Source organism: Patagioenas fasciata, chromosome 8, assembly GCF_037038585.1.
Source record: "Patagioenas fasciata isolate bPatFas1 chromosome 8, bPatFas1.hap1, whole genome shotgun sequence".
NCBI classification, from domain to species: Eukaryota; Metazoa; Chordata; class Aves; order Columbiformes; family Columbidae; genus Patagioenas; species Patagioenas fasciata.
Window position 1 is genome coordinate 11,507,718 of NC_092527.1, and position 27,015 is coordinate 11,534,732.

Below are 27,015 nucleotides of genomic sequence, written 5' to 3' on the forward strand. Positions count from 1 at the left end.
TATAGTCTTCCCAAAGTTAGGTAGAAGTGGACCAAATGTCATTTTCAGAGGGGCAAAATCCTGTTTAAAGTCCCTGAGCATGGTGGTGTCCCCTGGCCAGACCTCTCTAAAGGCCAGGACAAACCAGGTACAGGCGTGTAGATGGAATTTAAATCATTTGAACATGGCTTCTATTTCCTTTATTGGAACGGAAATTTAGGCAAAAGTGCTAACTAGCTATTTTTTGCTCTCCCTTGATTTAAGGGTTTAGATTTTACACAAAGGGATAACACAAGCCTCAAAAATTGCTGTTCATAAAACTACCTGTTGTGAATGAGCATATAATTTAGCCAAATCTTTTGTTGTGTGTGGTGTTGATACTGGTAATCGTCTGCTTTTCAGTTTGTGTGTGTGTTCAGTTTAACTCCAGTTTCCCAAGGAAATGAACATTACACAAGTGTAAAAAGGCATTTTTTAGAGCTATAGGGAAAATGGAAGAGGACTGGATGCTCCAGAGGCTTAGTCATTTGGGAAGGAAATGACAGGCGTGGTGAGGGTGGGCAAACTGGGGAAGGGCTGAAAGGGACTGGCAGGGAACCTGTGGCAGTAGCCTAAAAGAAATGGTGAGGAACTAAAGTTGTTGTGCAAGGAGTAATGTAGAGACATGGGATCAAAATATGATATGGAAAATTAGACCTTATCAACTCCACTTTCCAGGGTGTAACTTCTTTAAATTTGAAAAATTTTGTGGGATTCTGGACGATGTACCTGTAATGCACATGAAATGAATTAACATGAGCATCCAACTGAATATATATTTAATGTAGTAATTATGTTTTTTCTTTTGAGGATGAAAATATGTCCTTTGAAGTGGTTTCTATTTATACCCTTCCTGTAGTGGCAGACCTGCCCATATTCCAGGCAGCACTGCAACAACCTGCCAGAGAGCTGCTCTTTTTCTGCAGGCAGCAGCAGCCAGCCTGTGGCGGGAAGGTCGGGCTGAACCAGAGCCGACTCCAGTAGCATTCCAGGAACTGGCACATGCTGACACCACGGCACCTATTCCCTTCTGTCGTAAGACTGTGCCTTCTAAGAGTTTACATGCTGTAAAAACTAAAAACCATATATACACACTTTTGTAAAGTTTTGGAGTGTGACACTGAGTATCCAGTGCTTAAAGCAGGTGGGAATGAGGCTGGAGGAGGCTGTTGGGTAGAAATCCACCCGGCACTAGTCCACAGCCTTGCCTGACACGAGTTCATACTGATTAAAAATCTTGTCCAGTGTTTTAAAGTTGTTGCAAATTAGTGCTTCTCTCTCCCTTAGTATGTCCTTGTGTGTGGATGCAGTCATTAAATACACAAATATCTTACTAAGACAAAAAGAGAGATTCTTTAGTTATGTGTGTATGCTGTTCATAATACATTTATTATGGAAGCAATAGTTTCTACCCGGTTTTGGAAGATCAAATATCACCTGTCAGTATGTAGAGTGAACTGAATGCACTGAGTGCTCTTCTTGCTTATCCGTCAGAAACTGTCATTTGTCTTTAGGATTTGTACATTTAATTTTGCCATGGAGGTTGTTGACGGAACACTGGTGAATGCTCATTTCCTTTTGCATGAATTTACATGCGTAGCCAGACGGATAGCTGGTGTTAATCTCCGCTGTTTTGTGAAATTAGAGAGAACAATATAACTACACTTAAAAGTAGATGACTTCAGACCTCCAGTAAGATGGGAGGGAGAGGGAAGTGGTGGAAAAGAGATGTTTTATGTCCTGACTCCCATGCAAAATACACAGTAACTTGCTGCTTTTGTGAAGCAGAAAGTAAGTTGAAAAAATGAGCTACAGAAAATAAAATTGCATATCAATTTTTATTCTAATTGAGGTGCACACTTCTAGTTTTTATTGCTGCTGATAACTTTGCTATTTCTTTTGAATTAAAGACATAATGGAAAGTGTCTGTAACAACAGAAATTCCAGTCTATGCTTTTCTGTCTACAAAGAAAATCTAGAGATTTTGTGGTTTAAGGCATGAAAAATAACAAGGTTACATCCTGTATGCTTTAACAACCAAGGGCTGAAGCTGCAGAGTAGGATTTTCTTCAAATGCAGAGGCTCAGTATGGCTTGTTGTGGGTGTAAGTGTACCGGCAGCATTTGGGATCTTTGAGTGCAATGGTGAGATCATGGTTATCATAAAGGCTATTATCACGATGAGACAATTATTCAGCCCACTCACTGGAAGTCTATGTGAACTAGCTGATTCTGATTAGGGCTAATTTTTTTTTTCCTCTGAATAGTATACAAATTGTTCATTTACTGTTCACAAACACAGGGTGCTTGTGATGCTGTGCAAAACTTGTTTTTCATTATCACTGCATCCCTAGCCTTTGCCAAACTACGCAGGTACTTAAACTATATTTGTACTAGATTGTGGTCTCTATAACCTCAGAATATATACAACAACCCTAGAAAGCAGCTCCAAGGCTACAAATTAAACATTTTATTTTATGCTTTTATAAGTTAAGTGATATATATTTAGAAGGGCTGTGTTATTAGCTGCTCTGATATCTGTAAGCAGATGTTATTTTATGCAGTGCTTTTGCAATTTAACACCAAAAATGTTGCAGTCTCTATAAAGGGTCCATCTAAAATTGCAATTTTGCGTGTGCGGTAGAACAGAACATCTTGTGTATGAAAAAAACGGTGCCTAGGACTTCAACTCTCAGAAGTAATCAAAATGTTATTATAAGATAAGAGAGGGAAAAAGCCTATTAGATCATCTTAGCTATTATTGTGACAATGTACAATTGTTCCTTACAATTCTTTTCTGTATTTTCTAGCTCAGATTAAATGGACAAGTAATGGGCTACCACCATTCTGTTCAGAGTGGAATTTTGTAGTGTGCCTGTTATTTAGAGCAGACTTCTCAACATATCGTATATTTCAACATAGTTTATTGTATTTAATTCCTCTTAGTTTTTAAACCCATGAACTAATGGTAGATTTTTAAGAATTCTGTTTTGCATACAGTAAGAAATACATTTTTAAGACTTTCAAACTCACCAGAATAATTCTGACACATCACTATTCTCTTTTGATTTTCATCTTCATTTGGAGCTCTGTTATCTGAAGCAAATGCTTCTGATAATGTGAAGCATGTTAACGGTCATAGATTTTTATATTAGGAACTGCAAATACATTTTTAACTGTCCAAACTTATTAAAGCATACAATACCTAAATCAATAAAATAGTTTTGTGCTGTCATACTAAGGTTGAATTAAGAACAGACTTCTGGAAGCTGGGATGTCTGTGGTCCTCTTGGTACTGTAGTCATAGGATGGCTGTGACCGTCACCAACGTAAATACTGCCAAATGGATCTGAATATTCGCTTTAGAAGGAAAAAATGGTAAGATTTCCATTCTGAAGGTCACAGATAGAATTTTATATTGCAAAGATTTTGTAAATAGCCACATAACCAACCTTGTAAATATCCAGGATGTAGTTCCTTCAGATTTCTAGTCTGGCAAGGGGATAGGGTTTTTAAGTTTCTTCGGACATTTATACATTTGATATTACAGCTGGCATGTTTATGTTTTAAAAAATTACTCATGCATTAGTCTTCTAATGCTCACGTATTAAGTTACATTAGGTAGATCATGTGTTTACGATACAGGGATGTCTTGATTCAGAACGCTTTTTAGGGGGTTCTCTGACCCATAATCAGGGCTGCTTTGGTAGTCTTATCTTTCCTTTTCAACTACAGGTCCTATTATTGATTTTCCAGCTCTGCATGTATTATGTGAAGCATTTGGTAGTGTCCAGCTCTTGCCTTTTTATTCCCATTACTATCCATAGTAATAGTGGAGAACAGACTATTTTTTTCTGCATTTTGGCAGACTTTGGTGGACTTGAGTACTGTTGCCACATTCTATTAGTCATCTTTTCTGTAGTCTAAATGAGGTTGTGTTCTATAGACTTCTCATTGCTCTCATTGTTTTCCAAATAGTCATATCTTTCTGGAAGCAGAACAGCAGAAGTCAGTCACAATATACCTGCAGCTTTACAAATGCTTAATAGAAGAGAGATATTGTTTTGTTGTGCAGGCTATACTTCTACACTCTACTGTCCTGTTGTCTTCTGTCCCATGTGGAACCTGCAATGTTTTATACCCTCCAGACCATGCTGAAGAACAGCTTCTTCTTATTCACGAGACTGTGCAAATGTTTTTTTTCCCTCCTTATCATTCTCACTGAAAAGAATTCCCTCCACCACCTCCCCATCCCTCCCCGCCCCCCCCCCCCCCCCCCAATCCTCTGGTCTTACTTATCATTTTGATCTAAAATTTCTCTCTTTAATATAAATGTACTTCTTGTAGTTTCCTGTTTTGTGCATTGGCAACAAACTTTCTTCTTTATTGCTCAAGTCATTAATGAAAGCACTGGAGAGAAGCAAAGCCAGGGCAGGCTCTTGCAGAACATCCATCCATTTTTGACAATGAATGTTAATACCTCATTCCTGAGTTCAGTTACCAGATCCCTCTTGGATTAATCTAACAATCTTTAAATCAACATGTGTCTCTTACCTTGGTTATGCGAATGTCTGGTACAAACATTGCTTTTCTCCTGTCTTTAACACCTATCACCCTTTCACAAAACAAAATTAAAGTAATTTTATACAGTTTCCTCTTGACAAATCCAGGTAGATTGCAGTTCTGGGTGATGACAAATTCCTTGATATAGGAGTTTTCTAGGACTGGAAGCTAACTGGACCAGTATGCAATTTTGTTATCTCCTGTTCTTTCCCCACCCTGTTCTTTCAAGTTTAGTACCAAGTACCATGGCAGGTAAACAAGCAAGATTGCAGAGCTGACTGGTATTTGCCTTTGCAAAGGATGCGTGTGCATATGCATGTCCGAAGCTCTTTATTACTAACCACAGATTCAGAGAAGCATTCAGCGTTGTTTTGTGAAGAACAATGATTTCAGAATTAAAGCAATAAATTCTTCAGATCTCCAGCTGACAACTTTTTCCTAGAAATTTAGTGTCTGACAGAGTGTTCCATCTGAATCCCTAGCAAAGCTGTGTAGGAGAGAGATTTCTTTCCTGTGCTTTCAAGGCTGTTACTTCTGTTTTTACATCCCCAGTATGATATTTGCTTTCTGGTAACTTATGTTCGTTTTACCATACAATACAAACAAAACAACCCCTCCTCCAAGCTCATCATCTCCACCTCACAGTTACCTCTCTCTAAAGCAAGAGTTAGTCAATTCCTCTGTATATTGTGTATTTAGCTTACAAACAGGTCAGGGCAGGAATTATTATGTTGTTCTGAATAGGGCGCTAATATTACCTGGGTTTTCAGGCACCACATCAATACACCTACTCTGTGATAATTATAATTATTATACTGGTAAGTGCATTTTTTTTTTTTTTAATATGCTAGCTTGCTCTTGCCAAACCCAGAAACCAGCTGGCCTCCTGTGGACATTAATAGCTTTATGTGAAATTTATGCATAAATAATATTTCTGAATTTCTTTAGTGGCAGTGAATTTGTTTTTTTTGCATTTGACCAGTCTCTGGTAGTTATCTTTCTTGCTCCATGGGTTTGCTCCAGCAGGATTTTAGCATGAAAATTCTAATAGTTGGACTAGTTGGATGACTTTTTTTTTTTAATGGAAATGTCTGTTTCTAAAGTGACCCTGAATTATGTTTGATATTTGTTATTTTCAGAAAATTGAGTTTTCACATGCTATTGTTTTAGTTGTAAATTTACAGATTTTATGATGGATATATGAATTTACTTACAGGAAATGAGAAAAACTTCACTTGAAAAATATATGTTTGATAACCTTATGCCTTTTTTATTTGTTGTTAATGATTCTGCTTCTTCCCTGCCCCCCCCCGCTTCCATAAAAGTCAAATCACTACTGCGTAGAGTGTTCAGAACACTGACAGTGCTGAAATCTCACTCAGGCAACATGTTGAGATTGTAATGATTCCCTGATTTAATTTGTAAAGGATCCTTTGGGAATGAGACAAAGATGGTCATTTGAACATAGGAAAAGAAATAATGAATAATCATGGAGTTTAATTACATTAGTTTCTTATGCCAGAATAGATTGGGGATTTTTTTTCTTTTGTATTTTCATTTTGAGTGTTTCCTTAAAACTTAACATTGTGTGTATGTTGGTATGAACTAGGGGTCATCATGAAAAATTCTGCACTTAGTTTTGCCAAAATAGGAAGTCCACAACTAAAGTCAGTCAGCAAACCTGACCTCTGTCCTTGTTGAGGGAGTCTGGGTTCAGCATGCAAGTGTGGTACTGAACAGGGAAGGAAATGAAAATGCAGCTCCCTTTGGTAGCTCACGTGTACCTGTTTTCCTTGTCTTAGGGGTCTTACATGTGACTTGTAGAATTTCTTTGCATATGAAAGTAGTGCGGATAATTTAAAAATGAAAAATGTCTACCATACAAAACAAGTAAAGGAAGCATTTGTTTTCCTTTCTTGTACTCTCTGTATTTTTGCACCACAGGAATTCAACCAAAAATTGTACAGTTGAAAGCCTCAGAACAACTGGGAAATGCTGGAAACTTCAAATAAAGCCTTTCTTGTGACCTTTGCCAATGTGTCCTCTGTTAGACTTATTCAGCGACTTTTTATTTCAAAATAAAACAACAAGTAAGCTGCTCTTGCTCTGTGGAGGTTGACAACAGGAAAATATACGGGCACTGGGTCACTTAGTGCAGCTCCCTACTGTTGAAAGTGGGTTGGGGAGAGAACCCATTGCATAAGATGATGAAGCTCTGCGTTTGTCTGGAGTTATACATCTTTTCCTTTTGTGCCTTTATTGTGGTAGGGAAAGTAAAGTAATATTTTCATGGCCAGTGTCGTCTTAAGGTAAAGGGTTTACTAGCCCTGGATATACGTTATGCAGTGATTTATGTGGAGGTTCACCTAGTCAAAATTTCTTTTAGCCTAAAGTATATGTATTTTTGACTGAAGCCTAACAAAAATCAAAGGACACTAATTAAAGGGCACTGGAAAACGATCTATTAATTACAGGCAAAAGTGTTACATCTATTTGTGACTGTTGGTACCATCCCACTCTTTGTCTTGCAGCTTCTTTTGCTTAAGCAGATTTACTTATTGACACCCTTGCAGGTATTGCAGTTCCGCAGTGGTGTGGCTTTTCATGTAGCTTTTATCATGAGGGGACTTGATGCTGAGTAACTTTAAATGCCACAAAGCTTTTCCTTGCTGCTGTTTTGGGTTATTTTTAAGTCACATTGAGACATTTTCCACCTGAGGCAAGCAGGGAAGAAGTCCTCTTGTATTGGTTTGGGGGCTGGAGGACCTGGCAAAGGTGCTTCTGAAAGCCATACAGGGACCTCGATCTCTGCTTTCATGATGTTGAAGGAAACCCTTCCATGGGCTCAATGTTCACTGGATGTGTTAGCAAATTGGCTATTACTTTCATGTGTCAGAGCAGAATTTAACAGATGCAGCAGTGATTAATCATCTGTTCAGGGTGAAGTTTCTAGCTGAACCATAAAATCCTGATGAATGTTTTTTTGCATTTCTTTTTTGAAGCTCACCAGGAAGGGATAGATCCTCCCATCATATCACAGAGTTCAAGTTATGCGTGTGGGAGTGCAAAACTGATGAAAAGCCTACTTCTGCACTTAATCCTATAGGCTGGGATAGCTTTTCCTGGCTGTGTTGGTCTATTTTGCAGAGGAATCTAACAATTTCCAGATGAAGTCTGGTACCAGGTAGCACCATCCCACTGACCTCCTGGATCCCTGTTGTACTGCGGTTTGCAGTAGCAAAGCTAGGAGAGCAGGTAGACTAGGCAAAGACTGACTATGAAAGTAGGAATTGGGGGAATGCTAATATACTGAATTTATGGTTTCAGAACATTGAGTAATTCCAAACAAGGATTGAAAAATATGTCACTAATTGTGACCTAGTGCCAGTCCCGTATATAACTTCCACCTGTTAACATATTTGAAACCAGTTTGCTACCATTTCATAGTGTGATCTTTGTCAGCATCACTAAGACACTGATACTCTTTATGTGAACTTCAGTCCTGGTTGTAGTCTGTTATTTGAATTGATGGCAAAACATAAAAAAAACTTTTCTAAAAGTGTGTGCTTGTATAATTTCAGTGGTTCCCAGAAAATGTAGATTTTCAGAAATAGTCTTAGCGGAGGAAGAATAGGAAAAAATTCTTGTGTGTTTGCTCAGCAGCAATTTAGAGATTACATATTTTACTCGTACCATCTTCCTTGTATTGGGTACATTTCCTGAGCTCTGCAGAAATCCATCCACAAACCCCCTCAAAATTTTTCCTCCAATTAGTGTGCCTCTATAAATAAGATACACCAGTATCTTTTTCTTAGTTTGTATGAGTCAGAGATTAAACTCTTCACACCATCTTCGCAGAACTGTTAATATTAATTTGTCACTTTTAGCTGCCTTTCTCTGCATAGGCCTCAAACAAAACTATCCTGTTTTGGAAGTCAGGGGTGATAAATCTTCAGGTCCTGGGTACTCTACAGACTTCTGTAGTCACGCTTTCTCCTCTGCTGGTCCATGAGCAGTTATTTCCCTCTCCCGGTTTGCCAGCAGGCAGATTTACCATGCCTGGTGGTGGCCTGGGACAGTTGAAGAGTTATTGTCCCATTTTCTCTGACCCTGAGGCCATGGGTTGGGTAAGCCTTGAGTCAGCTTTTGAACTGTCCTGATTTACAGTGTTAGTCTTAAAGGCAAACCAAAATCAGTAGTTTTTTTTCTTTAAGTGTCATGCCTCAAACTGCAACTTAGTGATGAATTCATAGATGTCACCCATCCTTATATTGAGAGTGTGCTGGAGAGCATGGAGGAATAGTAATTTTGCACTTAATTCCATGAGAGTGAACGTGACTGCTGATTTGAGCTTGAGTTGAGAAGGCAGGTGATATGTCTGGAGAGTGCTTAGTGAAAAACATATTCCATGTACTCCATGACTATTTTCTGTGTGAGGGTTTTGGGGGGTTTCGAGGGGTGTGGTGGTTTGTGTTTTTGTGGTGTGGGTCTTTTTTTGTGTATGTGGTGCTGTGTGGGGTTTTTTTGTTGTTGTTTGTTTAAGTTATTACCATTTCTACTAAATTTCCAGAAAGGGCAGCAGAGTCATTTCAGAAGTAGTAAGCCTCTTGGTGGTACAGTATAAAACCCCTCAACTTCAAATATTTGGCCATTATCACTGCATCCTGGAATCTGTGTCATTTCCAAAGCTTTTTGTAAGCTGTTGTGCACTAAAGAAATCAAATAAGAACTGAAATGTAATTCAATAAAATTCAAAATTTTATATGGGGTAAGCACTGTAAAAGTGGTCTATAAAATGCAGTTTAGATATTTTCCTTCTCTCTGTGTAGTGCATGCATCCCTTTCTGACTCTGTCTCCTCAGAGTTTCTCTGGGATTGTTATTGCCAAAACAGTATTTGAATAGAAGAGGCAGGTGTTAGGGGAAGCTCAATGCAACAAAACAGAAGAGCAAAACAAGTCTGAACTTTTCTTATTTTCTATTCATTTGCTGCTTAGTGACCTCAATTTTCTCCATGTTTGAAGATGGGTCAGTCCTGTTCTGATATCAGATGTGTGAAAAGGGAATAAAAGGAAACCTAGATACTAAATAAGCTTTTAATCTTGTTTGTTTGGTTTGGGTTTTTGTTTGGGTTTTTGTTTGGGTTTTTGTTTGGGTTTTTGTTTGGGTTTTTGTTTGTTTTTGAGATACAAGGACTGCTAGTGTAACGTATGAGCCAGTGAATCTTATGAGACTCCTTTGAAGGGTTCTTTTATGAGTTAATTAAGTTTCACATAGTGTTTTTTTTAAAACAAAAACTCTTATTTCTCCTTATTTCTCAATATTGCCCTTATTTTGAGTATGTCTCGTTCTTCTTTCTTCTCTTCCCACTTCCACATTTTTTTCTCTCAATAAAATAATTCAGAGCAGGGCTATAGCAACAAAAGGATAGACCTCCTCCTCCCCCTTTTATCATTTGTTCTCTATCAGATAACTCAGAAATTGAGAGTAACCTGACAAGAACTGGCTTTATTTTTCTTCATGTATTTTGCTCTCTGCTCTTGCTGTTCTACCCATAACACTTCTTTTCTTCTTTGGGAAAATGCAAACATACTTTGTTCACCACTAGATTTATCATAGTGACCTTCTAGCACTGTCTGTGATCATAAGCCTTTTTTGACCCATACTGATCTAAGTAGTGTAAATATTGAAAGTTTCTATGATGTTCCATCTTCCCCAAAAACCTTAGATTTTCATAGATCTATTTTTGGTATATTTTTAGAAAACTCACATTTTCATTATTATATTATCTTTTTTTTTTTTTTCTTGTGCTACATGATTTCTTAACTCTCTGTGCTCCATTAGCTGATGGCTAATTAATAAATTAACTCCAGTAACTAGATCGTGAACACTTTTTCCCCTCTTGTAACTTCTTGTGGATTTTTCAAGATCTGCTTCAACGTTGAGTGCTAATGCAATTTTACAGTCTCTCTTGAATCTAGTTTAAAAACTAGCAGCTTAATCTAAACCAAATGACACACTTCACTTTCAAGTTGATAAAATCACTTCCCAGCCATTTGTGAGTAGATGAAGCTAAGTAGACGTTATCCTTGTGCTAACAGAAGGCGTAAATTTCCCATTGTTCGAGTAAGATACAGTTTATCATTGTCTGTAACTTTATCAGAACCCTATGGATTGTGCTGAAACACTCATTGGCATTTCATTAACTTTGTAATTAAGGGTGAAATCAAATAGCTTAATTATTTTACTGAAGTCTGAAAAGCAGCATTTAATGAAGTTTTCCAGTACCTATTTCCCTTGAAGTGAGTTATGACATATCTGGCATGAAAACCTGCACACTTGGTCCAGCTTTCATCTGGGTGTGCCCAGTCACCTTCTAGTGGATGATGCCAGTTCTCCATTTCCTCAAAAGCACAAGTTGTACATATACACTGTCATTTCCACAGGGGTCTGAATCTTTGACTCACACCTTTTTTGTAACCTCTTTTCTGTTCGAGACTGTTCCAGCCTGCAAGCTTCACAAAGTCTCCCTAGTATTTCTCCAGCTATAAAGAATCTGGTTTGTGTGTGCTTTTGTGGGGTTTGTTTGTTTTGATGACACTAAGACATAGTTTCTCAAAATCCTAGCTTGAAAAGATAATTTTTTCTTTCTGAAATCTAGTTCAGGAGTTAAGACTCTGCATTCTGCAGGCATTATAATCCACATACTAAAAACATCTACATGTTTGGTCCAACTGTTTATTAGCAGAATATGTACTGGGATGAAGCAGGCTTGTCTGAGAGATAAAATCCTTGCACTTATGCATATACCAAGGTATTGGGCAAGTTCACTTATTATCCTAATTTGTTAGAATTATTCTTATTAATAGAAGCTTGACTTGCTTTCTACCTGCACAGAATGTAGCCTGAGCATAAAGTGGCATTAGGGCTTTTAAATTACATGTGTGCATACTATTCTCTGTGCCAACATTTTTAAAAGTATGCTTCAAGTATTTTAAACACATAACACCCCATAATACATTATTTGTGTTTCCATTCAGTTACGTTATTTAGGCATAAATTACAGTCTAGTATGGTTAAAAGGATGATGGAATGTCACAGGATTAGTTAGCAAGCAGTGAATGACAGCAGAATTCACTTTATTTGTGGTTTGAATAGAAGTTAGTTTCCTAAGACAAAGTTTCTTGAGTCTTCCAAATTGAGATGGAAATGTGCTGGAAATAAGAGGGATCCAACCCTATTGAATTTTGTTGTATCCATTTTTAGTTTTGATCCTGCTGTATTTCCTAAGCACTTCCCTGCTAATAACTGTTCTACCAGACAGGGGACTAATGTTAACTTTCTTTTACAGAGGAAGAACTGAGCTTCAGAGAGAATAACTGCCAAGGTTATGCAGGCAGCTTGTGAGCTAGAAAGTGAAGCATTGGGTGCTTTTTATATTTATATTTATATATATATATATATATTTTTTTTTTTTAATAGACACATTGCAGTCTTCCATTTCCTGCTGAAACTTGATAGTTTCTCCACCAGCCTCCTTGAGATAACTTCTCCAGCTGTCTTAAATCAGTGACTTTGCCCAGTTCTCCTCTCCAGTAGTGCTACTGTGGTACAATATTGCTACCCTGTGCTTCAATGAAGAGCTGGGCCAAAGTCCAGATATGTGTCTGAATGTAGCCTTTGACTTGCTTGCAGTGACACCTTACAGTTGAAAACATGCTCTGGCCATCCTTTGGGTATACTCATTGCATCTTTAAAAACAGAAATATGTTTATTCAAGCTCCTATAGCACATAGAGAAGTGGGAATTTACTACTTCTGGTTCAAAATCAGGCGTTGCCTGAGCGCGACATTCCTCTTTCCCCAGCTTTCCAAAGGCAGCATTATTTGAGTCTGCAGAAGTCTTTCAGATATAGAGGAGGAGGAGGGAGAGGTGCATGGTTGGTGTGTAGGTACAGGGAAGTTTGGATACAGACAGGAACCTGTGATTTTACTGCACCAGGAAGAAAGGTCTCTGAGGTCACATAGCTGTGGTCTCCATCTTTGAGCATTTCTTAAAAGTCATTCCAAAATAAAAAACTCTCTAAACCTACTTTGTTAGACAGTGAACAGCAGACAAACAGTCCACTATGTGCTGCCTTTTGGACAACATACAGTATGTTCAAAGTAGTTTATATTTCAGAGATTTAAAAAGGTTATTTTACTTTTAGGCGTGTTATGTGAAAACTAAAGCAATTGGTGTACGTCACTTACTGGACCTCAACAACCTGGATTCAGAAAACATCTGTCCAGTTCAGGGGAAGAAAACTTACAAGCTTGTGAGACCTCTCTTAATGTTATGCTACACTCTGAAGATTCAAGATTATTTGGCTAATCACACTTCCAGTTTAAATTTAACCTTATTTTTGCAGCAAATTCTGTTTTTTTTTCCTTCTGGAAAGAAATACTAGTATCATGTAAAAACATCAGTTTCTCTTGTGGAGACTTTTGGTTCTTATCTGAAGGAAATCAGACTGCCTTAAAATGCAAATGTTCATTACTGCAAAGCACGCTACTAGGAATACTGGGAAAGGTTAAAAACAGCAGTCTTGAGGAGAGCTGCTGATTGTTCATTTTTGTGTAGAAAAAAAATATGGTTCCGTATTTACTAGATGCTTGCTCTGTGTTCATACTAGGAAAAGATCCTCCTGCAGGCCTTAGTACTGCTGCTATTTTACCTCCCATAATGAATATTCAAAAGCTGCAGTTGGTGAGGACTCAGGTGGCAAAAATAGTAAGATGATTGAAGCAAGCCTTGACATAAAAGCCTGAAAGTACACTTCCAACTACATGGAAATAATGCTGATTTCTTTCTGACCACGTAGAGGAACGGTGCCAGGAAATCTCGCATGAATTAAATGCCTGTTTCATACACTAGCATGATCGCATCTTTCTTTCTGTATGATGTGTTGTAATAAGTATGTTTTAAAAAAAAAAAAAAGACAACAGGGCTTTCTGTAATCCTTGCTCACAAAATATATTGGAATTGAAAAATGGGTATAAAGGACACACTGTTAAGATATGGCAATGCATGCATTGTTTTCTACATAATGCAGTCAGGGTCTCCATGGTAAAAAGAAATTTTTATTTTATTTTTTGTCACCATCAGCAGTTAACCTAAAGTAGGAGCTGCTCCATTTCATTATAGGTTAAATGACTTACCATAAAAATCTAGCTGAGATATGTACATGATTAACACTGCATTTTTTTAATAGGTTTTAAAAACATCCTTTAGAACTAGTGAAGAAAATACAATACAGCATGTGTTATTGTTCTGGAATCTTTTTTAATAGAAAGCGCTCCTTTTCAGCATTCCCCCTTCACTGGAGTCACTTAGACACTTCCAGCTGGTGGCAGGGGATACAGCCATAATACAGCTTTCTCTGTCCCAGCTGTCTTTTTCATTACGTTAAATGCACTACGATGCCTGCACTGTTGTATCGAGGTTCAGGTACAGAAAGGTATATGAAGAAATCTGCAACTCTGTATTTTTGTAGTGACTGCAAGCTTCTGTGAGATCTCTGCATCCTGAATGTGTTTCTGGCTCTGGTCACAGATTTCCTTCCAATCACTGGAACATTTGCTGTAAGGGCTGGTTAAAGGTGCCCGAGGAAATCACCTTTTACAAGGCAGCGTTGTTGTAAAGGATTTTTTAATGCATTATGGCTCACGCAGCATCACAGTTAAAGAAAACCAGGGATTTAGAAATTAATGCTGATGAAGAAACTGAGAAAAAAAGAAAACACAGGAAAAGATCCCGGGATCGGAAGAAAAAGGTATCTAGATCTGTGCCAAATTCTGACAGGGATTCTTTTGTTTTAATTTTCTTACCTTGCAACTGAAGTATAAAAGCTTGTTCTTGCATGTAACTTGGTAGCTGTTGGAGTAATTTAACATTGTAAAACAGCATTGATAACCGTGGCTGTGGGGTTTGCAAAGCAATTGAATGTTTAATTGGATATTAGTTGATTGCAGCGTTGATGCAGAAGGTGTGCATTCGTTTCCCAGATAAATCACTTGTGTTACTGCGATACCAAACTGACTGAGAGTTGAAAATAGTTTGTAACTGTGGTATGAGGTTAAATGCTGAGCTTTCTCATAGGTTTAACAGCATCATACTTTAGCCTTACATACGTGTACTTGAAAGGGATGTGTGGAGGCAGATTTTTTTTTTCTTTGTGTTGGGACTGTGTCACATGTTTGGCTTCTGCAATATCTGGTTTTAGGATAATGTTACAGAAATCAGGTGTTTCAGCGTTTCTCTTTTTCCCTAAGGGTGAGCTGTTTAAAAGAATTGAGCTGTAACAATCTGTTATTAGCAACTTTCTTTTGTTAGGGAAATAGGTGACTGAGATCGCAGAGCCTGGGTTTTCTCTGCTGTAGATTCCTCTTAGCTGCAGAAAACCCTCCAGCACACCAGGATCTAAAAAATTCAGTAGGCACTGCATTGCTCATTGTTCAATCCAGGAGTCTGTCTGTGATTCCAGCTTTACTGTTTCTCTCTAAGGTATAAAGCACAATAGTTGTGGTTTGTGTCATAATGACAGATAAGGAGGCCAGCCACTTTGCAGCTCTGTGGCTATGTCCTTAGAAATGACACCTTGTACTCTGCTCTGTGAAAATAAGGCCCTGCCATAATTGCTTGCTTTTGGCTGTGTTTTATTATCATTTTTCAAGAACATACCAAGAAGCCAGTTGTCTTAACAGAAACCTGGGTATGTAGTATTTCTGTGTCTGTGAAATCCCCCTAAGGGGGAACTGGATAATCTTCATATGCTCAGAGAAGCGGTGCATGTGCTTCCTAAATGACATGTACATTTCCTCTAACATATGTGCATCTTTTGCTTGGGTGAGAGTCAGTATTTCCTTGCCCTTTTCTCTTTTTTGCTCTGCCACGGCAGTACCATATATAATGAAAAGCACTAAGAAACCCACTGCCTTCTGTTCTAGTGAGCACATTAGGAGACTGTTTAGATGGCTGCAGTGAATGTACTGCAGCATATTAACTGTAGGTATTTTTTTTTTTCTGTGTAAATGTATACAAACAGATCTTTGGAATCATCTTTCAATATAAAGTGTGAACATCAGATTCTGTCTTTGGGGCCAATTTTGAGGTGCTGCCTTTTGAAACTGGCCTGAATTAGTAATATTTTCCTTGTCTGCTGTTTAGATTATGTGCAGGTCTGTAATGTAGCTATCAGGGTGCTTTTTTTTACCCCATCTGAACAGGACCACAAGAGTGAAGAATTTTAGGAGCTGGCTATATTTATCTATGGCTTGTAAGTTAAAATGTATAGTCTCTCAGCTAACTACTCGTGATGCAGGAAGCCCACGTTGTACTTAATGTGCTCAAGTTTAACAATAGCATGCGCAACCATACCCATATACTGTCTTTGTGTGAGGGTGCTTTCTTACAGTTTGTGATCAGAACGATATAGAAGGGATGTAACAGTGAGAGACTCTTGAATTCAGTGAGGTGAGACAATTGCTTTGTGGACAAAAATGCTTTATTGTTTATACAACTTATTGCTGTAGAAAGGAAATCTCACAGCAACCAGAGTGGCACATGGATAAATATCAGCCTGTTAATCTCAAATGCGTGGATTTTTTTCAACGTTCTATTTATGTACCTTAAGAATGAGATGAAATTTAGAGCTTTTGATCCATGAAAGGCTTTTATTTGGGTTTGGCCCCTCCCCCAACCCCTTCATGTCACACTGGAATTTTGTACCTTATTCCAGTTTCTTTCTGGGTTTTCTTAGGACTTTGCAGATTCTGAGCATGCAGAGACTGTCTGTACTAGGAGAATGGAGCAAAAAGCAGCAATTGCTTCAGTTAACATTCATATGCTTTGCAATCAGTCTTCTCATAGCAAAGATATGGTTTTGCCACCCAGTTCATAGGGCGTAGGAAGTCCAATAATTGTGCCTTGCCATTTTGTACTTTCTTGACTATTTAAAACATTTTCCCCCCAATTTTTCCACAATGAGTTGTGAGTCACTTCTTGTTCCTCTGCACCACCCACAAGCAAGCAGCATTGAGGGGGTTTTTTTTGTTGTTGATCACATGATACTGCACAAAACTAACGCTTTGCTTTAGTGGTATATGGAAATATCCTTTAGGGTCTTCAAATCACATTGGAACAACAGAGAGTGCTAATGTTTCTAGATGATTTATACAGTAAGGAGACCAAGGCAGCCAATGGTTAGAAAGTAAGGCTGGCGAGAGCACCCAGCGTCCTGGAGTTGATGATACCAGCAACAGTCATGCTGATTTATGTTCCTATTTAGCTTGAGGATTGCATTCTGAGGGTAATATTTCACTGCATTTGACTGGTTAAGCAATTAACAGTGTAATAAGGTTTCTGCGAAGGCTTGCTTCAACATTTGCAGGAGAGGAATGACCTTTATAAAAATATACACAAAACTCCTGTATTATATCCAATCCCATTCAATTTCAAGGTGAGATATTTTCAAATGGCCTCACTTAGCTCTATAGAGACACTGTGCTTCTGTGTCCTATGGGCCCAGCATGCTCTTTTCGTTTGCCTGAATTTAAGACGTTTCTGAAGGTTCAGAGCTTAAATAATTTAACTCATGCAAGAGAAAGGGATGGGGCCAGTAAGTGAAGTGAGTACAGTGAAGGGTCTGCATTATACTGTTTTCCCGTTCAGTCTGTTCAAGTTTATATTACAGCTTCAAACCATCCTTCCTCTGGATGGTTGTGCAGTGTCCTACATGCGGATAGCTTGAATACACCCAAGGGCAGACCTGAGCTTTAAATGGTATCACAGAACAAGCCAAGCCAGCCTTACCAATAAGTGATTGATAGGATGACTTGCTTGATTCCTTATAGTGTGGCTCTGTCATGCGTTGCTTAGTTTGTGAAACCTAGACATTTTTTATCATGTAATAATGTTTGGGAAGAAATTAGTTGCTTAGTCAGTGCTGTTCCTAAAATAAAGGTGAAATCTCTGAATTTTTTTTTTTATGTTCTCTGTTCAGTACATAGTAGAAGAGAAGGGCAGCTCTTGGCACATACTCAATGATTTATGTTTTATACAATATTCAGTAGGACTGAAGTGGTTTCCATTTGCGTGTAGTGCTCAGGAGTTAGCGTGTTCTTTAGGAACACAGGATAGCTTGAGCATAACGCAAAGCCCGGCTGCTGCCATCTCTGAGATGTTAAGGGCTGTTGCTGTCATATCCTCTCCTGCTACAAACTTGTGGGCAGCATGGAAAATAATGGATGCCAATGTGGCAAATCCTAGTAATTTCATCATAAGGCTCACAGTGTTTGAAGTTTTTAGTTAACTTTCAGGTATGCTAGAAAAATTGCCCTTCAGTTTCCTAATGGGTATAAATTTAAATGTGTCAGGAATGATCAGCTTGTAGGTATGCAGCTGTTCATGTGGTTTTGAGGAGCTTATGCATCTTCTGGCCTGAGCTCTTCTCCCGGTTCTGAGGGCCTGTGGGACATAGCTTGGACTGCCCTGGGTAGTAGAGCTGGAAACATCTCCGGGGGCAGCGGGACCCCAGGAGGACATCATCATATTCTAGCTGAGAGACTCCCACTCTTTCTTTTCCCCTCAACTCTCTTGAGGCTGTAAAATGTCTTATGGATCTCCGCCGCATCAAGGTTTCAGTACAAGTCTCACGAAACTGAAAAAATTCACTGTCTGCACCCACACAATTAGCCTGAGCAAAAGGTTGCGTGCAGACCAGCTTCAGTGCAAGTGGCTTCTTAAATTTACTTCACAGTGATAATTAAGCAGGTTTGAGGAAAACAGGGATAGTTTTCTTTTTGACAGGCACATGCTCCTGCAATTAATTGTCTATGGTTTTAAAAGCAATTTAGGTTGAAATTGGTGCAGTTTTCACTTGCAAACAAGTCTGCCTGTTATCAGGCAAAGCTTGAAATGTGAGCGTAAAGGCTTTTAACTCGGATAGCAAGTACAAATCCCCATCTATTTTTTAAAAAAATCAATTTTATGATTTTTGAACAAATCTCAGGGTTAGAAGATCTGTGTCATGGTTTCTGAACAGTTGAACTTGACAGTAGTAGAATCCAAGTATTTTGGGCACAAATTATTGTTCCTTAACTCATTTGTGTTAAGGTACAAACCAGGCAGATGTTGGTCTAACATCTGAGGACATGACCTGTGGTAAATGAAAAGATCATGTAGATTTAGGGCCTGAAGGAAAATGTTTTAAGTCAGCAAATCTTTCCTAGTTGCAAGGAAAATTTCACTTGTATCCTTGATTTTTGAACATGAAGCTCTGTCAGAGGCAAATCTAATGAAATAATTAGAACATATTTTTGATAGATATTTAGGGGCATTGGTGGATGTGATATATACGAGCAGTGTGGAATTCTTACTAGCATGGGGTTTGGCGGTGAAAGAGTGTTTCTGTTCAGCCGGAAAAACAATTCCTTCTTTGAAGATGACCCCCATAGGAATGAAAAGATTGCACTATGTTGAGTGGGTAGCACTACAGCATCATTTGAAGTGGGCACTGCTCAGTGTTATGTTCTTGATTATAAAACCAGAAAAAAACTTTTGCACTGTTATTCTTCTACATTTTTATTTGGGCAGGTTACCAAATTTACCTTGTCCTCTTCACCTTTCTGATGCCTCAGGATTGTGTTGTCACAACAGATGGCCATTCCTTATTATGCAAATGTCAGTTTGGGTTACAAACTGTGTTATGCTTAATGTTACCAGCCTTGTGGTGGGAGGAGATGAGGAAGAGGGAGGACTAACAATGGGCAACCCTTACCATTATAGGGAGATTGTTCAGTGACTAGGTTTAGAGCTGGACTCTCACTGAGTGTAAATCAATATTATTTCAGCTAGCTGGTTGGTATTAATGGAGTCTTTTATCCTTCTGTTTTTTCTACCCAGGCTGGGTTTTATTTGGTTTTTGTGGAGGGGAGAGCTGAAGGGGAGGGAGTAGTACGGAATGTCTCCTATAGAGAAAGTGGATGCTTTAGAAGCAAAAGGCAGTTCGAAGTTTGTTTGGTGAACAGTGTTTTAAATAAAGAAATAAAAATCTGTTCATGTGGTTATGAATATTCAGCCCTGCACCAAAGGTCAAAGCACTGCTAATTTCAACCTCTTTCCTGAATTGATGGCTTTATAGTAAATTGCACCTACTTGGATACAATTCCCGTTGGCTATTCACTAAATGTTTGTTACTGAAAGCCAAAATATTTGCGAGTGAAACTGGCTGAGCACCTGCTAAAATTGAGTGTAGACTCAATCAGACTTAGTTTGACTGAAACGGGGGGCTAAGAACCAGGGTCTTAGTGTATGTGATGTGGGTAGAGAAGAAATAGAGAAGAAAAAAGTCTGAGTTGTAAATTGTATTTAAAAAAACAAAACAAAACAACACCCTAGTAATTACCAAGTATCCTCAAGCTCTGCAGTTTCAGCTGAGAGCTTTGGACATTCTGCAGGTCAGGCTCTGGTGTCTATGATGGATCTTTGGGATCATGTAACACTTAAAAAGCTAAATTTAAAAAAAATCTTTCTGTTATGTTTGTTGCCTGAACATGGTATTGGTGTGGACCCTCACTTTGTGTTGGCCAGTGCTCTGTGCAGTGGCCAGTTACTGATGCTCATAGAAGAGGTCAGCTTTTGTTTCTATTTCTTATTACAAAAGTTGAAATCCCTGTGTGATGTCTTGAAAGGGAAATACAACAGAATGGTTCTTTAGTATTTATTTAAGTAAGACTAATGTGGATAGGAGAACTAGATTGAAATATGATTGTTTTTCTAATTGAAAAGAAAATTCACTCTGAGATGTATTTATTAACAAAAAAAAAAAAAAACAAAAACAAAAAAACCAGTAAGCTGAAGTTCTCCATTATTTAAAAAGTTGTGACTGTTCAGGAATGTGAATTGATCACAGATGAGGTTGTTAGTGCTCTGAGATGTACATAAGCTATGTACACCCCTCTGTATAATGTACCAGAACTAAAACTGTATTTTGCCTTTGTAGTTGCAGAAAGATACAAGACCCATTGTACTGCATAGTTACCTTCATCTGAGCATTATTTTGGAAAACTTTTTATGGTTTGTTTCAATGACCTGAATGATGTATTTTACCTGACTCATCAGTTCTTCAGCTAGGTGTTATTCAAAGTTTTGGATTTTAGCTTACTATGCAGCTGAAGGGTCTAATATATTACATGTTGTGCCATCATGGTTATCGACTTCAAATCTCAGTGTGAGTGTTGTTCATTTCAGTATTTTCCTAATGTTTCATTGAAAATCATTTATGATTAAACAGAAAAGGACATAATTGAAGGGGTTCATTTGTATGGGTTTATTAGGCTCGTTAATTGTGCAAATTCTGGTATCCTAGTTTATATGAAATATATTCCACTCCATAGTTATCCAGCTGAAATTAAAGGGACTTAATAGAAGCTGTTACTTATTGATAAAAGTGGCAGTATCCAAGGCCTCAGAACACACTGAGTGCTCATGAGCACAAGGAGGAGGTGAAGGTCAGTATCTTAACAGGTGTCCACTACCCCCTCATGACAAGGTGTACAGATGCACTGTCTGCAATTATTTCATGGGTGTGACGTGACATATATGTCACAGTGCCTAGAGAGGAGGTTGCCTCAATGAAAATATTCATCAGTAGTGTTAAACTTGGTGTCTCTGGTGGCCCCATCTCTAGCAGGAGCCAGGCAGGCTCCCAGGAGTGCCTGGTGCTTCACCTGTGCAATTAGTCATTTATGCAATTAGCAATTTGTACAATACCAAAATCGCTGTGATCCTGTCACTTCCTTCACTTGTGCAGGAAGGGGTGCATGTGTCACTTTGATACCTGATCCAGTGTCAGTGGAAATCACTGCCTGCTTTCTGCGAAGAAGTCTATGATGGCTTGTAGAAAATAGTTCTTTGTAGATTCTGGGCAGATTTCTGAAGTCACAGCTTTGGTGCGTATCGAGGAAAATTCACTGGTCGCTAGATGAACTTGAACTATATTAATGTATTCCACACTCATTTGTAATATCCCTTTAAGTACATATGCATAGAGGGGATGAGTGTATGTCAATTGTTTGTACTTTTGTAGAATATGGAAGGTATTTTTGAAAGCCGCAAAGTGTATCCTTTTTTTGTGAAATCCTGTCAGCTCAGCTCTGAGCTGCAACCCTATCCTTAACCTTGTGGCCTCTGCCTTTTCAAATACTATGTTATTAAGTAGCCAGACTCTGCTGGAATAAGAGTTGGGAGGGAAGTCAGAAGAGGAGTCAAGTAGTTGCTGAATTCTGAGTTGCCGTTAAAGGATTTCCTGAGGCTGCTGGAGTGGTTGTTTTTGCATAAATGTATTTTAAAAGTAAGCACCATGATTATGCAAATCCTCAAACTCTGATAGACTACAAGAAAATAGTAGCTAATCTGAATTCAAGTACTTGCATAGTTCACTCAGAGGAGTAACTGTGGGGTGTAACAAACACTCTTCTCCACTAATGTTGTGATGCACCAAGCTGGTGCCCCTTTAAAGAGCTACTTGCATGGCATCTTTGTGCTCTGATTGCTGAAGAGTTCTGGCTGGGTGCAAAAAACCTTGTACCTCCTACAAGTCAAGGATATATGTACAAGAAAACATATAGGTAACACATATGCTATGTGAGTTTGTATGTGTGCAGGGCAAAAGCAGGAGGGGAGGTGGTGGTCAGGGATGTGTCTGTGACTCCCCACTAGTCTATCTGTAGCCCTTGCTCAGGTATCTCCAAAGTGTGCCTGCTTTCCACAGCAAGTCTCCACCTGTGTTAGGGAGCACTTAGACTGGCAGAGGGTACATGGTGCTGCAAGAGGTTTGGTTGCAGAGGAAACGTGTTCCCTTTGCCCCTGTGCAGCAGCTCCTGAAAAGCCAGGCTCAGTCCAGTGCTGCTGGCCAGTCTGGGGCCCTAGGGAAAAGCTGTCCACAAAGTTGTTAATGGTGTTTTCAAAAATGTTCCCTGTGTGTGTGTTTATAAATAATTTGTTTCTTCATACATGTAATTTACAGTGTGATTCTGATTGATTTCTATCACTGATTCCTGAAGGAATTACAAATACTTTTTTTTTTTTTTATGAAAAGACAATTTAAAAGAACAAGTCATTAGATCAAAAAGTTGAATGATCTTTTTCGAACTTCTGCTACTTTTCTTTTGAAATTCTTCAAATGACAGCATCACCAGCAGTTTCTGCATCATGTTCTGAGTTCACAAACTCAGAACAATTCACAAGTCAGTGCAGTTGTTAACATCTACCTTTCAGCTACAGCACACTGATTTGCATATTTTTTAGCACTTTCCTTAAAGGCAATATTAAAATGAGAAACCACAGCGATGCTATCCTGCCTGTATCCTCTGATAGAAGCCATACTTTTACATGCCCTGTTTGGTTATTGGTAGAAAATACAGTTGTGGAATCCAGTTTTTGTTCAGCACATCAGTTCATTTTCTGGGGAATTACTTTTAAATGTCAGGATATAAAATAACTCCATCATTGACTTCTTTCAGTTAATTAAGATTGTCACAGCTAGCTGGGCAGTTGTCCTTTCCCAGTGATGTGTCCTGTGTGTTATTCCCAAACGCACACATCTGGAGGTGGCCTCCAGTGTTCTCTGAGAACCTTTAGAAAAACTGTGCAATATCCACTTCCCATCATGAGTTTATGAGGAATTTTACCAACAGAAGTGAAAAGTGGAACTGAGCCACTGACTGTAGCTAGCTATGTATAACTTTCAAGTAATTTTTCCAGGGTTGTAATCAGAGTATCTTATAAATTAAGGCATTTATAGCTTTAGATGAGACTCCTTCATAGGTTGAACAATTTTATTTTCTCCTACACAGCTTTTTTCTTTGTCCCATAACTACATCACCACCCCTTCTGGACCCTACCATGGTATTTCTGAAATTGCAATCATTTCCCATTCATTAATCACTGGCCTAATGTTTAGTATTTGCAACCATCTCATCAGCTGAATTTACCATTGGTCTGTGAGGAAATATCAGTGTCTGGGTGATCTGAATCTGTAACCTGTTCTCCGGCCCCCTTGGGATTTGTATGAATCTAGCAATCACCTCTGGTGCTGAGACTAATGTTTTCATGCCCAAACTGTAGGAAATTAATGCAGATATTATTCTGCTGACTGGACCTTGAAGCACGGGCGAATAAGCCTGGAGTGCTCTTCATGCTTGAGGGGAAATATCCCCCAAGAGGAGAGAGACATTGTATCAGGCACAGCATGGTGCAGCAAGTTTAAAAAGAGCCTCGATCTATGGGTAGAGTACATGCAGCATTTTCCTGTAGTGCTGAGGAAACCTCTCTCTAAACAGGCATTTTTTTGGCCAGGCAGTAGCAGACAGTATTTTCTGGAATTAGGCTTTGGATAGTTTCCTTTTTCCTACACAAGACTGTGAAAAGTTAAAACATCCCATAGTCAAATATTGCTGAGAAGAGGGTGGGAAGGGCTTCCTTTATTACATTTTTACTGTCTAAGCAAAGAAAACGTCTTCAAGGAGAATTGGTGAATGCACTGCAGTCCTAGTTTTTCCTACCACTTGATTTAACTTGAAACCACCAGCACTTTGAAGCTGTTAAACATCAAAATTCTGATAACTAAAGACTGCTGTTTTTCTACCGGTCTGAAAAGATTAAAAAGATGTTGAGAGGAAAACATCTCTCATGACAGTGGGTGCACAGTCAAAGTTTCTAAGTAGGGCAGCCTGAGGAACAGCAAATGCTTTTTAACAGTTATGGGAAAGTGGATGTTGTTTGATGTTCCTATCTGATATTTTCCTGTCTACCTTTTTTTTTTGTAATAACAGAATGTCTGGTTATGCTTAAAGAAGGCTTAATAGATGTTTTGCACACTCAGCACACACTACCCACATAAAAGATAAAAGTAAGTAAACTTCCAAGTCATCCAAGCAACAAACACAGGATGTAGGGGGTTCTCCCATTGACTCTTCCAATTTGATCTTAAGCAATTTATTTAATCTCTGGTTTCCCTCTCTGTAAAAGTATCTCCATATTTTCTTCTTCTGAATTTTAAGGATCTCTTTTCAAATGACAAGTACTGGCTGTTTTTCTGTTCTTCATACAGAATATGGGTTGCATGCCTTGTGTAAGGACCTTGGCTACAAAATAAGGCCCATGCCAGATTTAAAGCTTTTTTTAATGACTTTGGAGCTGCTCAGTGCTGCCCTAGTGTGTGACCCACTGCCTGTGTCCACAGCTCTTGAGAACGTTTTGCTGGAGTCTTGCCATAATTTTGGAGGAAATTTTTTTTAAAGAAGTCTCTGCTTTTAAAAAAGCTTTTGGTGGAGAGGAAGTATTCACGGTAACAATTCTAATTATGACCCTTGATATTCAGTATAAATATCCAATTTATTGTTATTTAGATTCATTTTATTTTATATAGTATACCAAGCTATTAATGAAAGGCTGTTTTATGATGACCTATCATACTAATTAAATTGCAGATAGAAATGTGTGTTGCTCACAAAAATTCTGTAAAGCTCTTTCAAAATCCTTTCTGTTTAGCCCAGCCAATATACAGGAAAATTGTCAAAATCATGGTTTTAGAAGTGCATGAATTTAATGTAAAATGGCTAAATGTAGTGTATTTTATAACATTGTATGTATCATCTTGTTGACCTACGTGCCTGTTATCCTTGAAGCTAAACTCACTGAATCATGGTCAAGTCACAGGTCCAATTAGAAGAACCACTGAACATATGCAATAAATTCAGCTTGAAAGGCCACATGCACAATCTGCCCTGGGTTGGAAAGCCAAGAGATGCTGTGACCAAACAAGATCTGCAGGGAAGCTGTTCAAAATAGGAACCCTTTGTCCCCAAGAGCAAAGCTTCCCCTTTCTCCTTGTTTACTACCAAATGCAAATGAGCAAACAAAGCTGGTGCACTTTTAAAACAAATGGGTTTGAAACAAGATCAGAAAAAAAAGGAATGCAAGCATTAGAAAGGGCCTTGATGTTTAAATGTGAGCAGTGATGAAAGGGAAGATACGGGAGGAGTGATTTGGGTGGCTGACCCAGAAGCTGGGCTTTATTTTGGCTGTAACTAGCTGCTGGGAGATGAACTCCTCATTCTGAGGAGCTCCTTATTAACCCACAATGCTTTTCCCAGCCTGAGTCGCTAGGTAAATCCTGGGAGGGGAGGGAGCAGAATTAGGACAAAGCCATCAAAAATTCAGTCTCTGCTGGGGATGGGGCTCCAAACCCTGTTGAGTTCAGGGTGGCCTGTGGTTTGTTTCAGTGTGGTGCAGATATGCTCTGTGAGCAGTGAAGGTGATGTACGGCTGATAAGATGGCTGAGGGGCTGGCTCTCCTCCCTGCCAGCATCAGCCGTACCGCAAGCGAGCAAATCCCGGGCTGCCTGCGGGGCTGCTGCTCTCTGATTGCACTGCTGCTGTGGGACTGCAGTCGTCCTTGGGAACTCCTCCTCCCCTGACAGGGATGCTGCCCTGTTGGGGGAGAAATTCAGGCATCGAAATAGGCAAAAACATAAAAACCCTCTAGCTTTATATAGCAGGGTGAAGAATTTAATTGGTTGGAGGACATCCAAGAGATTGCATCTGATTAAGTCCTTGAAAAGATGAGATCTCCTTATCCATTACCTGGTTGCATGATTTTATGCTGTGGATATGTAGCAGAGTGCTTGGTCAAGTTCCACAGAGAAAGAGAGAACCACAAATTAATCAGGGCTTGTCAGTTTTAAGATATATCTGGTATGAAGTTGAGCAATTCATTTACACCTACAAAATATAAATTGTTCCCTGAAATAGCGTTCTGCTAAACAAATTATATTGGTTTAATTTTTAAAGAAGGGTGAATGCAAAATTCAGCTTCATGTCTTTCTGTGTGTTTCATTTGCAATAAAATTTTCTCACATTTTCTTGACAAGTCAGCATCTCTGTCCTAGTTTTTGCAAGACATGCTCTGTGCCTGCCTGTTTCCTAGAAAAGAGTTGTCTGAAAGAGTTGCCTGAAAAAGGAGCAAAGGTAATAAATATCTCCAGAGGAAAATAAAGCCACAGAATATATCAATGTTCAAACTAAACATTATCTTAATGAAACATGGAGGAAATATATGAAGAGAAAAAAATAAAACTAGAGGAGAGCAGGGGGAGATCTTGCAAAGCTGGCCAGCAAAAGCCCTGCCAGAGCTTTTGGAGGCTTCTGACTGCAACTTTATAACTCATTGAGTCTTCCTGTTGATTCAGTTTTGTCTGTTTTAATTATTATTGGTTGTTTTTTTTTTTTCCCTAGAAACATGCATGTTAATTAGTGGCAGTTGATTTTGTTAATATAAATTCTCTTATGTATTTATTGTTCAGGTAAATATTCAGTCCTTTGCCTCTTGGATA

At 38.7% G+C, this 27,015-nt stretch overlaps 1 protein-coding gene across 24 annotated transcripts in view; it reads left to right on the forward strand.

Annotated features, from left to right (window-relative positions):
* The window catches only part of ANK3 (ankyrin 3), a 359,991-nt gene that overhangs the window by 143,257 nt on the left and 189,719 nt on the right, over window positions 1-27,015 (forward strand). For 6 of the 24 annotated variants that reach the window (XM_071811683.1, XM_065842857.2, XM_065842859.2 and 3 more), the window contains exon 1: window positions 14,005-14,393. The exons of 2 other annotated variants lie outside the window; for them this stretch is intronic. In XM_071811683.1, coding sequence (XP_071667784.1) covers window positions 14,280-14,393 — 114 coding nt within the window. In that variant the 5' untranslated portion in view covers window positions 14,005-14,279. Of the gene's footprint in view, window positions 1-14,001; window positions 14,394-27,015 lie in introns of those variants that run through there. 16 more of the 24 variants (XM_071811690.1, XM_071811691.1, XM_071811694.1 and 13 more) reach the window with 8 other exon arrangements.